Source organism: Aquarana catesbeiana, linkage group LG06 (genome assembly GCF_042186555.1).
Source record: "Aquarana catesbeiana isolate 2022-GZ linkage group LG06, ASM4218655v1, whole genome shotgun sequence".
NCBI classification, from domain to species: Eukaryota; Metazoa; Chordata; class Amphibia; order Anura; family Ranidae; genus Aquarana; species Aquarana catesbeiana.
In genome coordinates, this window is record NC_133329.1 from 59886493 (window position 1) to 59899003 (window position 12511).

Below are 12511 nucleotides of genomic sequence, written 5' to 3' on the forward strand. Positions count from 1 at the left end.
ATGTATGTGTGTGTGTGTGTGTGTGTGTGTGTGTATAATATATATATATTTTATATAGTGTGTGTGTATAATATATATATATTTTATATAGTGTGTGTGTATAATATATATATATTTTATATAGTGTGTGTGTGTGTGTATATATGTGTGTATGTGTGTATGTGTATATATATATATATATATATATATATATATATATATATATTAGATATAGAGAGAGATTTTTAGATGTATTTGTATTATATTCCAAGTTTTTAATTAATATCAAGAATTTAAATGAATATGAATTTATTGTCGGCCATTATCGGCATCTTTAGCGCAAGAAAAGCTCAAGAAAAACGTGTCCCTTTTAAATTCTATGTATAGCTTCACACTGGTCCATTGCGCTTCCGTTGCGTTTAAAAATCTTGCTTTCTGCATTTTTGGTCCGTTAAAATAAAACAGCACCAAAAACTCACCTCCGTGTTGAAATGCATTGAAAACGCAGAAATAACGCACCCGTGTTGCATTTTTGATGCAGTTTTTGAGTCACATGACCTAATGAGAAACGCACCATAAGCACAGTAAATTCCATTATTGCCACCTTTCTCTTTATCAGCAAAATGATGCAGAAAACACAATTTTTGGCCGCCAAAATTTCGGTGCATCGCTAGTTGTTTTACAAGGTGATCATTTTACAATCCCTTTAATTTCATTTAAATTATTTTTGTATAGTGCTGTGCGCCACTGATATATGAGATTGTATAAGACAAGCACACCACTGATTCCAACCTACATCCCCCTCCCTCCCCCCTCCTCCATGCATGTTGATGTCATTGTACATTGGCCTCGCCCTACGCATTTTGTCACAATGACTTAGGAAGGTCGCTTATGATTGCTGCTGATCTAATATGCACAATATTGTCCTGCCTGTGTGTATTTTATGGGTCTCTTTCCTCTTCCTATTTGCAGTCTCCCTTTGAAACTCTCTGGTCTCTGGTTCCGGAAGATTACGTTCTTTATACTTTCCTGTCTCTTGCACTGCTGGCCTTTCTGTTCCTGCTGTTGGCCCAGAGATGCTTCAGGTAAGCTGATCTTAAATGTCACTCTTGTTTTCAAAGGTGTCTTGCTCCGCAGACTCTTAAGCTGGCCATAAATGCATTAAAATTAGTTTGGTTCAGCAGGGACTGGCAAATTTTTGATCCATCTATGGCCATTCCCATTCGTGAGAAGTTGATCTAATGATTGACTACTCGTGAAGCGGCTTGTTGGAAATTGTTGTTCAATCTGTGCTGCAGCCAATCAACTTCAGTGCTGATCAGTGTATTCTAACAATGGAGGCGCCCCCACTGTCAGAATACAATGACACAGCGGGGAGGAGATTCCTCTATCCACCTCTCTTGTGTAGTTGAGGAAATCCGTTTTTCAATGAGCGAGCTGCTGATCAAAAACAAGACTGATTCCATGTATTCACAACTTTTATTCTCATATATTTGCTTAACAAATTGGTCACTGGCCTGGTACAAGGGTGCAGCTGATGTATAAAACCCCCTATATACAGTATCTCACAAAAGTAAGTACACCTCTCACATTTTTGTAAATATTTTATTCTATCTTTTCATGTGACAACACTGAAGAAATGACACTTTGCTACAATGTAAAGTAGTGAGTGTACAGCTTGTATAACAGTGTAAATTTGCTGTCCCCTCAAAATAACTCAACACACAGCCATTAATGTCTAAACCGCTGGCAACAAAAGTGAGTACACCCCTAAGTGAAAATGTCCAAATTGGGCCCAAAGTGTCAATATTTTGTGTGGCCACCATTCTTTTCCAGCACTGCCTTAACCCTCCTGGGCATGGAGTTCACCAGAGCTTCACAGGTTACCACTGGAGTCCTCTTCCACTCCTCCATGATGACACCACAGAGCTGGTGGATGTTAGAGACCTTGCGCTCTTCCACCTTCCGTTTTGAGGATGTCCCACAGATGCTCAATAGGGTTTAGGTCTGGAGACATGCTTGGCCAGTCCATCACCTTTACCCTCAGCTTCTTTAGCAAGTCAGTGGTCATCTTGGAGGTGTGTTTGGGGTCGTTATCATGTTGGAATACTGCCCTGCGGCCCAGTCTCTGAAGAGAGAGGATCATGCTCTGCTTCAGTATATCACAGTACATGTTGGCATTCATGGTTCCCTCAATGAACTGTAGCTCCCCAGTGCCGGCAGCATTAATGCAGCCCCAGATCATGACACTCCCACCACCATGCTTGACTGTAGGCAAGACACACTTGTCTTTGTCCTCCTCACCTGGTTGCCGCCACACACACTTGTCACCATCTGAATCAAATAAGTTTATCTTGGTCAGATCACAGGACATGGTTCCAGTAATCCACGTCCTTAGTCTGCTTGTCTTCAGCAAACTGTTTGCAGGCTTTCTTGTGCATCATCTTTAGAAGAGGCTTTCTTCTGGGACGACAGCCATGCAGACCAATTTGATGCAGTGTGTGGCACATGGTCTGAGCACTGACAGGCTGACCCCCCACCCCTTCAACCTCTGCAGCAATGCTGGCAGCACTCATACGTCTATTTCCCAAAGACAACCTCTGGATATGACGCTGAGCACGTGCACTCAACTTCTTTGGTGGACCAAGACGAGGCCTGTTCTGAGTGGAACCTGTCCTGTTAAACCGCTGTATGGTCTTGGCCACCGTGCTGCAGCTCAGTTTCAGGGTCTTGGCAATCTTCTTATAGCCTAGGCCATCTTTATGTAGAGCAACAATTCTTTTTTTCAGATCCTCAGAGAGTTCTTTGCCATGAGGTGCCATATTGAACTTCCAGTGACCAGTATGAGAGAGTGAGAGCGATAACACCAAATTTAGCACACCTGCTCCCCATTCACACCTCAGACCTTGTAACACTAACGAGTCACATGACACCAGGGAGGGAAAATGGCTAATTGGGCCCAATTTGGACATTTTCACTTAGGGGTGTACTCACTTTTGTTGCCAGCAGTTTACACATTAATGGCTGTGTGTTGAGTTATTTTAAGGGGACAGCAAATTTACACTGTTATACAAGCTGTACAATCACTACTTTACATTGTAGACAAGTGTCATTTCTTCAGTGTTGTCACATGAAAAGATAGAATAAAATATTTACAAAAATGTGAGGGGTGTACTCACGTTTGTGAGATACTGTATCTACGTGGGTCTGGGTCGTTGTTTCGGTAATTGGTAGAGCAATGGTGAGGACAGTCCCAGAGCTTGCAGTGTCACAAACTATTGTTCATGACAGCTCTGACATGTTCTCTTTTATATTGACACTACATGCAATACTAAAATACACAAGAGCGCATTGTACAGTATAATATACTCGATGACCTTACTAGAACTAGAGAATAATAAACAGCTCGCATCACTTTCTGCACCAGAGGAGCTTACACTCTTATTCCCCACCACAGTCGCACACTATTATACATTTATATAGCTCTGACATATACCGCAGTGCTGTACAGAGAACACTAAGCCATTCACATCTGTCTCTGTGCCAGAGGAGATTGCAACTCTAATGTCATCACGACAGCCGCACACTATAGCTTTATATAGCTCTGACATATACTGCAGTGCTGTACAGAGAACACTGAGCCAAGCACATCAATCTGCACCAAAGGAGCTTACACTCATTTTATTATTCAGATCAGGACCAGACCTGGAGAGACTTGCACTCGGATGTTCCCTCCACAGAATCATTTGCATAATAATCTTTTTCTTCTTGTGAACCTTTTTATAGGACACGTCCAACTCTAAGCAAGAAACAGCGGCGATTCCTACAAGACCGCCAAACGTATATCGGCGAAGTCGTTGCTGAGAAAAAGGTGACACATTTTTACCTTTCTAATGCCCAAGAAGATTTTGCAGCTTTGTCTCAAAGTGTGCCTTCCATAGAGCAGGGGAAAATAATACTCCGGCCTGAGTAGAACATTATTTGTCACTTTCCTGAAATGTTAGCAGTGGATCCCGCCCCTTACCCCCCCCCCCCCCTTCTCATGGTGTCGCTGCACAGAAAACCATAAATTATGGTCATGGGGCTGTTTATAATACAAAGCGCTTGTTGGAAGGATTGTCTAGACAGAGACGATATCTGTGTTATACACTTGGTATTAGACGTGCACTGACAAAAAAATTGTTTTTTTGCGGAAATCCAAAATATCAGGATTTTCTAATTCCAAATTCCCGGAATTTGAAAATCTGAAAAAAAGAAAATCAGTAAAATTCGAAATAACTACTAACTAACTAACTAACTAATAACTAACTAACTATTAAATTATAGGTATTGGAATTTCCCTTCAAATTTGGCTGTTTGTGAATGTAACAAATAAGAATTTATCTGAAGTTACGAATTGTCCGAAATAACGAATGCCGCATCTAAACAAATGGAATGGAACGAATTAATAATAAATAATCAAAAGGTTTTATTATTATTATTATTATTATTATTGTTTAATATTATTAATTTGTTACGTTCCATTCTTTTCGATACGGCATTCGTAACTTCAGATAAATTCGTATTTGTTACATTCACTAACAGGCAAATTTGAAAAGAAATTCCAATACCTATAATATAATTAGTTATTATTAGTTATTTTGGGTTTTCGAATTTTTATTGTTTTGAATTTTCAGGATTTCATATTTTCAATTTTCCGAATTTTCGATTTCTGAATTTCGAAATTTCCAAAGAATTTTTGGAATTTTCGGGAATTTAAAAATTCGGAAATCTTGGAATTAACGAATTTGTCAAAATTTGTTAAACGAATTCGGAACTAAACAAATTGCACATGTCTACTTGGTATAAGCAGTCCGGGCAGGTGGGGAGGGGGTACTTTTGGAACTATAAGTCTCAGCATGTATGGACTGCTGCTGCCTGTTTGAATATGCTGTGACTTGTAGTTCATTGACACGCGGAGTCGTGTTTATAATTAAAATGCAAGACCTCACGTTTTAGACTTGCTTTATCCGGCCATTGATAAATGTTTAATGTTGAGATCAGAATTTCCATTCAAATGGAATATTAATAGGATTTTTTGGAAAAAATTTTGAAACAACAATTACTTTAACCACTTATCGTCCAGCGACATGCCCGTACACCGCTTGACCTTTCGGTGGTTATGCCAGGATGATATGCAGCTGCAGGCATCACCCCGGTATCATTTCTTTAGAGCCGGCGGTCGGCTCTCTTGTAATAGCAATCGGAGCGGCTCACCAGCCACTCAATTGCTTTTACAAGCAGTGGGAGGGGACGCCGCCACCTTTTGAATGCTTTTAAGTGCAGAGAAGAGATAGTTCTCTCCATAAAGCGTACCTGTCACATGCCTATTGCTGTCACAAGGATGTTTATATTCAGTCTGATAGCAATAGAAGTGATTAAAAGTAAAAAAATCTATTTTTATTTATTTTTTTAAAGGAAAAAAAACAAATCTTTTTGATCCTTCTTTATTCTATCAGCAACTCAGAATGTTTTACTTGCTGTATACTTTTGATTCAATTTAAAAGAATTCAAAATGTTTGCGGAATTGCAAAATGGTTGTTCCATTTGCAGCAATACTCTGCAGCCATGTTATGCAATGTCCAGGCTTCCTTTCTCACTTTTTTTTATTCTTTCACCTTTTCAGAAACACCTCTATGAAGAGTATCTGAAGCAAAGTGTGGGTGAGCATGACATGAGCTGATTTCCGGAGAAGACTGAGATAAACCCGCTACCCAATTATTCATCAGCCACCACTAACCTCTTCCCTATTACAGGGGCCATCTGAGATTGTTACACCGATCAACACTACGGCCACTCCTCTTCCCTCCGATGTTCTTGTCCCCACTTTCCATACAACCCAACACTAGTTCAGGCCGGTACAGACCTGTTCACACCAGATGCATGCGTTTCAGTGGTTCTGTTTTTTGTAGTATTTAATCTGTGATGTGAAGGATCCCGTTCAGTTGATGTGAATGGGAAAACATGGTCGGCATACCTAAAATGCAGTGTGTGGCATTTGGTTTTATGTCTGACCCCCACACACATGCAATGGTGTGCATAGGCTCTATAGAAAAACAAGACTTTCTCGTGTCTTGCAGCATTTTTCTGCTCCATTAGAACGCACTAAGGCACATTGTCATCTGGTGAGAACAAGGCTTAAGGGGTCTACTCTACTTTTTCACTAGCAATTAACTACTGATATTTTTATAAGCTAGAGTTTTGTGACATGGCAAATCTCAACACGCCTTGTTTAGTTTGGTCATAGACCAGGCTGTATTCTGGTGCAGGAGGCTGTCACCCCCCAACTCCTGCATGGGGGTACTAGTTCCAGGGCAGAATGGTCCTCTTTAACATGTTGCACAGTAAGATGTCTGACTTGGAACAAGCACTGGTTGTGGGAGTTGAATATTTGCATTAGTGTTTGGAAGGAGCCCGACCTGTGCTCGAAACCAGCTTTCATGACATGTTTCTTTTAATCCATTAACCTGAAACCCATAAGGCTTCTATGATATGTGACTTGTAACTTCTGTTTACTGAACCTCTTCATGTGGGGAAAACCTGTACGAGGGTCAAACCAACCACACGGACCCCCCCGCCTTTCTCAACCAGGGTTCATCCAGAGCTTGCTTAGGGGTTCCCTATGCTTGCATAGTTCCATGGTCAGCATCACTTGGCAGTCAGTGGCATAACACCATTCCTTTTTAGCTGTCTGTAATGCTAACCACCACTGTAGAGGAAAGGCTTCCTTACCACTGACCGCCAGTGTAAGGGGACATTCTTCCCACTGATCACCAATGTAAGGGACATTCTTCCCACTGATCACCAATGTAAGGAGGACATTCTTCCCACTGACCACCAATATAAGGGACTTTCATCTCGCTGACCGCCAATGTAGGGAGGACATTCTTCCCGCTGACCACCAATGTAAGAGACCTTCATCTCGCTGACCGCCAATGTAAGGAGGACATTCTTCCCACTGACCGCCAATGTAAGGAGGACATTCTTCCCACTGACCGCCAATGTAAGGAGGACATTCTTCCCACTGACTGCCAATGTAAGGAGGACATTCTTCCCACTGACCGCCAATGTAAGGAGGACATTCTTCCCACTGACCGCCAATGTAAGGAGGACATTCTTCCCACTGACTGCCAATGTAAGGAGGACATTCTTCCCACTGACCGCCAATGTAAGAGACCTTCATCTTGCTGACCGCCAGTGTAAGGGGACATTCTTCCTGCTGACCGCCAATGTAAGGAGGACGTTCTTTCCACTGACTACCAATATAAGGAGGACATTCTTCCCCCTGACTGCCAATGTAAGGAGGACATTCTTCCCACTGACCGCCAATGTAAGAGACCTTTATCTTGCTGACCGCCAGTGTAAGGGGACGTTCTTCCTGCTGACCGCCAATGTAAGGAGGACGTTCTTCCCACTGACCGCTAATGTAAGAGACCTTCATCCCGCTGACCGCCAATGTAAGGAGGACATTCTTCCCACTGACCGCTAATGTAAGAGACCTTCATCCTGCTGACCACCAGTGTAAGGGGACATTCTTCCCGCTGACCGCCAATGTAGGAGACCTTCATCTCACTGACTGCCAATGTAGGAGACCTTCATCTCGCTGACCGCCAATGTAAGAGACCTTCATCTCGCTGACCGTCAATGTAAGGAGGACATTCTTCCCACTTACCGCCAATGTAAGAGACCCTCATCCTGCCAATGTACGGAGGACATTCTTCCCACTGAACCCCTAAGAATTGGTTTTAGCAGGGGTTTCCCCAAGACCTAAAAATTGTCTCAAGCGTTCTTTAATGGTAAAAAGGTTGAGAAATGCTGCCATAGACTGTCAGACTTCGGTGCTACCCTAATAAGAAGGCATTCATTGTGAACAAAACACTCCCTTCTCTGTAGCTATATTGTAAGGTACGTCTCTTACTACACAGTGTATATTTTTTTTTTCCATAAATCATTATATTTTCCTGTGGTTGTAATCCTACATATAGTAGCATTGACCTGTGTGGGGTTTACGTTTTATTCTGTTGTCAAACGCCAGTAATAAGTGTCTTTATGACCATTTTTATTTATAAGTCATGTATACATCTGAGCAATCCGGAGACGAGATGCCCCCCGCTGCAGTGCCTTTACTTTTTATTGTTACAAAACTAGAATCACTGTGAACGTTTCCTCTCGTCTTCCTGTAACTGCCAGTATTGTGTGTTGGTCAGTAGGGGGCAGTCTTGTTTACACTCCATCTCTGTCCCGAAAAGTACCTGTCTGTTACATATCACAGTGGACTTTTTGTAGATTGGCGCAATTGTTAACCCATCATTTTAAGAAGGAACTGGTGCGACATCACCTATTGCCGCGATCGCCGGTTCCTCCTAGGGCGACAGGCTGCGTAGTTTGCCAAATTGGCCGATTTTATCTTATCAAGGCTGCCACTTTAAATGACAGGTTCTCTTTAAAAGCACCGTTATGAAAATGAAAAGTGAGCCTAGTAATCGGTTCATGTAGAGCTTTTGTACAAGACAATAAATAACTTATTTTCCGTTGTGGCTCGTTGGTGTATTTAATGTTGTAGTTTATGGTCTGGTGATGCAGTAGATATGAACACATCAAGGTTGTATACGCCCCAAAAATATAAACGCTTTTAATTTGCTCCCTTCTGGTCTGTTAATCCCTTATCGATGCTTCACGTGGGATATTTAAAGCTTCTTTCACACCTGAGTGTAGTGCAGCACTTTTTGCGATTCGGCAATGCGTCGCTTTAACTGACAATTGCGCGGTCGTGCGACGTGGCTCCCAAACAAACTTGACGTCCTTTTTTTTCCCCCCACAAATAGAGCTTTCTTTTAGTGGTATTTGATCACCTCTGCAGTTTTTGTTTTTTGCGCTATAAACAAAAAAAATGGTGACAGTTTTGAAAAAAAAAACGCATTATTTACTTTTTGCTATAATAAATACCCCCGAAAAATATATAAAAAAAACATTTTTTTCCCCCTCAGTTTAGGCCGATACGTATTCCTCTACATATTTTTGGTAAACAAAAAATCGCAATAAGCGTTTGGTTTGCACAAAAGTTATAGCGTCTACAAAATAGGGGATAGTTTTATGGCATTTTTTATTATTAATTTTTTTTTTTTACTAGTAATGGCGGCGATCAGCGATTTTATTTTTTTATTTTTTAAAAAAAAAATTTTATCGTGAGTGCGACATTACGGTGGACACATCGGACAATTTTCACACATTTTTGGGACCATTCACATTTATACAGCCATCAGTGCGATTAAAAATGCATTGATTACTGTGTAAATGTGACTGGCAATGAAGGGGTTAAGTTTGTCCTAGGGAGTGATTCTAACTGGGGGGGGAGGGGCTTTGTGTGACACGACACTGATCACCGCTCCTGATTACAGGGAGCTGTGATCAGTGTCCTGTCATTAGGCAGAACGGGGAGATGCTTGTTTACATCAGCATTTCCCCCTTCTTCCTCTCCGTGAGACGATCGCGGGTATCCCTGTGGACATCGAGTCTGCGGGATCCGCGATCCTACTCCTGGAGCTCGCGGCGGCAAATTCAAAGGGACGTACAGGTACGCCCATTTGCGCAGCTGTGCCATTCTGTCGATGCATAAGTAGATGCAGCAGACGGGAACTGGTTAAACATTAATAGATAAAGGATTTACCACGTTTTGCATTTTTATGCCTTTTTTTGGGGGGGGGGGGGGGGGGAGGAATGTGTTGTTTGGCAGATTTAAAAAAATGCAACTTGGCACAAAAATGCATTGATGTGAACAAGTTTCATAGGAACCCATGTTAAAAAAAATAAATAAATAAATGTCCTGCTCTTCTGTAAAAAGCATGAAAAACGCATTGGTGTGAATGGAGCCTTAGGCAGGCCATACATGGGTCGAATTTCAAAAGCATTTTCTTTCGAAAATCTTATCCAAGAATTTTCGTTTGTATTTTGCACCATTAGTGGGGCTGCAGCAACAGCCCATTTTTGTGCGGCAATCAAATTTGAGTAATCAGCCATGTTTGGAAATTTTTTGAAAAACAAACGATTTTCTAATCAATGATGGGAGAATCATGTGAGAAATGTAATCGAAAAAGAAATGTGCATGTGCAAGAAAAGAGAATTCCCGGAAAGAAAAGAAGATTCCCAGCCACGAAAAATCTTTTCTATAACAACATGAGGTGAAATTTAAGGCTTGGTTGACCGAATTCCGAAATCAATGGTGGCACCATCAGATCACAAAATGCACTAATTTTCTGATTTTCAAAGGAAAATTCTTTTGAAATTCGACCATGTATGGCCAGCCTTTGACCCCATACACACTCTTAGATTTTCTGAAGATTTTTGTCTTTCAGATTTACCAAAACCATGTAGTGCGAGGGCCTGCCTCATTTCATACAAATTGAAACTTTTAAGGTTTGACCTCATATTATATGGTTTTGGTAAATCTGAAGACAAAAATCTGCAGAAAATCAAATAGTGTGTATGGGGCTTTAGACAAAAAAAAAAAAAGGGGGCAGCTAGCACTAAGATTTATGATACTAAATCTACAAAAGTGCAGAGCTACAATACATAAATACGCAACACAAACAAAGTGATCAAACAAGATGCTAAGTGTCCATCTAGTGCAACACGAATAATCGCTGCCAGGGGATCCAGGAAGAAAAAGGATTGTGGTGCTCCATTACAATTCAATATGGATGTAACTTTATCGTTCCAGCTTTGGAGTCCCCACCTGAGACCTTCTCACTCACACATTTCTCAAAGCCTGAGAACAATTGTAAATCAAAAAAAGTCCACAACTTTCCCAAAAACGAATTCTTCAACAATATACTTCCACCAAAATATAAGGGATAGTCCAAAATACCATGTGAGCACCTCAAGTGCGCATGAAGTACATTACCAGAAGCCATGTGACCATGTATGAGAATAGGGTCATAAAGTGCTCAATAGGTAGAGATGTTTGGATCCAGTGATATTCTAGCGCAGGGATATGCAATTAGCGGATCTCTAGCTGTTGCAGAACTACAAGTCCCATGAGGCATAGCAAGACTGACAGCCACAAGCATGACACCCAGAGACAGAGGCATGATGGGACTTGTAGTTTTGCAACAGTTGGGGGTCCGCTAATTGCATATCCCTGCTCTAGCGACTTGTCCGACTCAAATGCTCCAACAGACTCATTGCACATGGGGTGAAAAAAGGTCTCATAGTGTAGTAAGGCCAGGGCACGGGATTATTAAAATCCCCTATAAATGCACACTCACATGATTAAAAGGCAGAAAAGTTGTTTGAAACACACTTCTATTTACTATCCGATCAGCTGCTCTCTTAATACGCAAAACCGCTTCCTGTGGCGGCGTGCGTGGTGACATCACATCCGCTGGCCTGACTGATGCGTTTCGTCATAGCAGACATCATCAGGAGGAGTGAGCAGCAGGTTAAATATAAAATGTTATTGTAACTGTTCTATAACTGCAAAAAAATTGGTTGTTAATCCTGCCAGAAATCCAGCAAGCTGATAACGTCCTCTAATGAGCTGAAGACCCAATGCCTGTGCTGAACTGAAATCCCAAGCAGTGGTATCAGCCCTGCTCACTTCTCCATTGTGGACTACAACTTCCCCACCCATATTATGGAGATGGGTGGTGTTCTAAAGTACCAACTCACCTCCTGTCCTAGGGTGACAACACTGCTCCTCTGTAGGTACAGTATAGTGAGTGAACATGGTCACCATTGGACAGGAATTGCATTATTGGCAGGGTCACAGGGAGAAAAATGAAGGCCTGATGAAAGAAAACGAATGGGGCCACCACATCTAAGGACAGTTAAGCTGCCATATATAAAATTTGTTGAACTTGGATACATTTAGATATAGATTACATTTTTCCTCACTTTCTACCCTGGAGATGCAACAGGAAACCCCTCCAAAGTGAGAGGACTTCCTATTTTTGTTGAATTTGGAAACATTTGAAGGCCAGACGATTTTTTTTCTTCTTTTGAATAAAGTGGAGAAAAGTTCAAACTTCTGTCAAGTTTCCATTTGTGGCACCCTTGGAGAGATTTTTGCCTTCCTTCCTCCTGTCCCTGTAACACACGTCAAAGAATGGGGGTGCTGATATTAAGACTACAACATGGCCACTGGGGCAGGAAGGCACAGAAAGCAATAAAAATTTTTGACCACTTCTATGTGATGGCTCCCCCCTGTTCTTAGGGCCCTTTCACACTGGCATGGGCGGCGTCGGCGGTAAAGCGCCGCTATTGTAAGCGGCGCTTTACCGTCGGTATTCGGGCGCTAGCGGGGCGGTTTTACCCCCCGCTAGCGGCCGAGAAAAGGTTAAAAACCACCGTAAAGCGCCTCTGCAGAGGCGCTTTGCCGGCGGTATAGCCGCGCCGTCCCATTGATTTCAATGGGCAGGAGCGGTATATACTCCGCTCCTTCGCCACTCCGAAGATGCTGCTAGCAGGACTTTTTTGTACCGTCCTGCTAGCGCAC

At 41.9% G+C, this 12511-nt stretch overlaps 1 protein-coding gene across 1 annotated transcript in view; it reads left to right on the top strand.

Annotated features, from left to right (window-relative positions):
• LOC141148507 (uncharacterized) overlaps positions 1-8552 on the top strand; it is a 36760-nt gene extending 28208 nt beyond the window's left edge. The window contains exons 10-12 of the mRNA XM_073636034.1: positions 952-1064; positions 3766-3850; positions 5645-8552. Coding sequence (XP_073492135.1) covers positions 952-1064; positions 3766-3850; positions 5645-5701 — 255 coding nt within the window. The 3' untranslated portion in view covers positions 5702-8552. The remainder of the gene's footprint in view (positions 1-951; positions 1065-3765; positions 3851-5644) is intronic.
• Positions 8553-12511: the final 3959 nt, after the last annotated feature.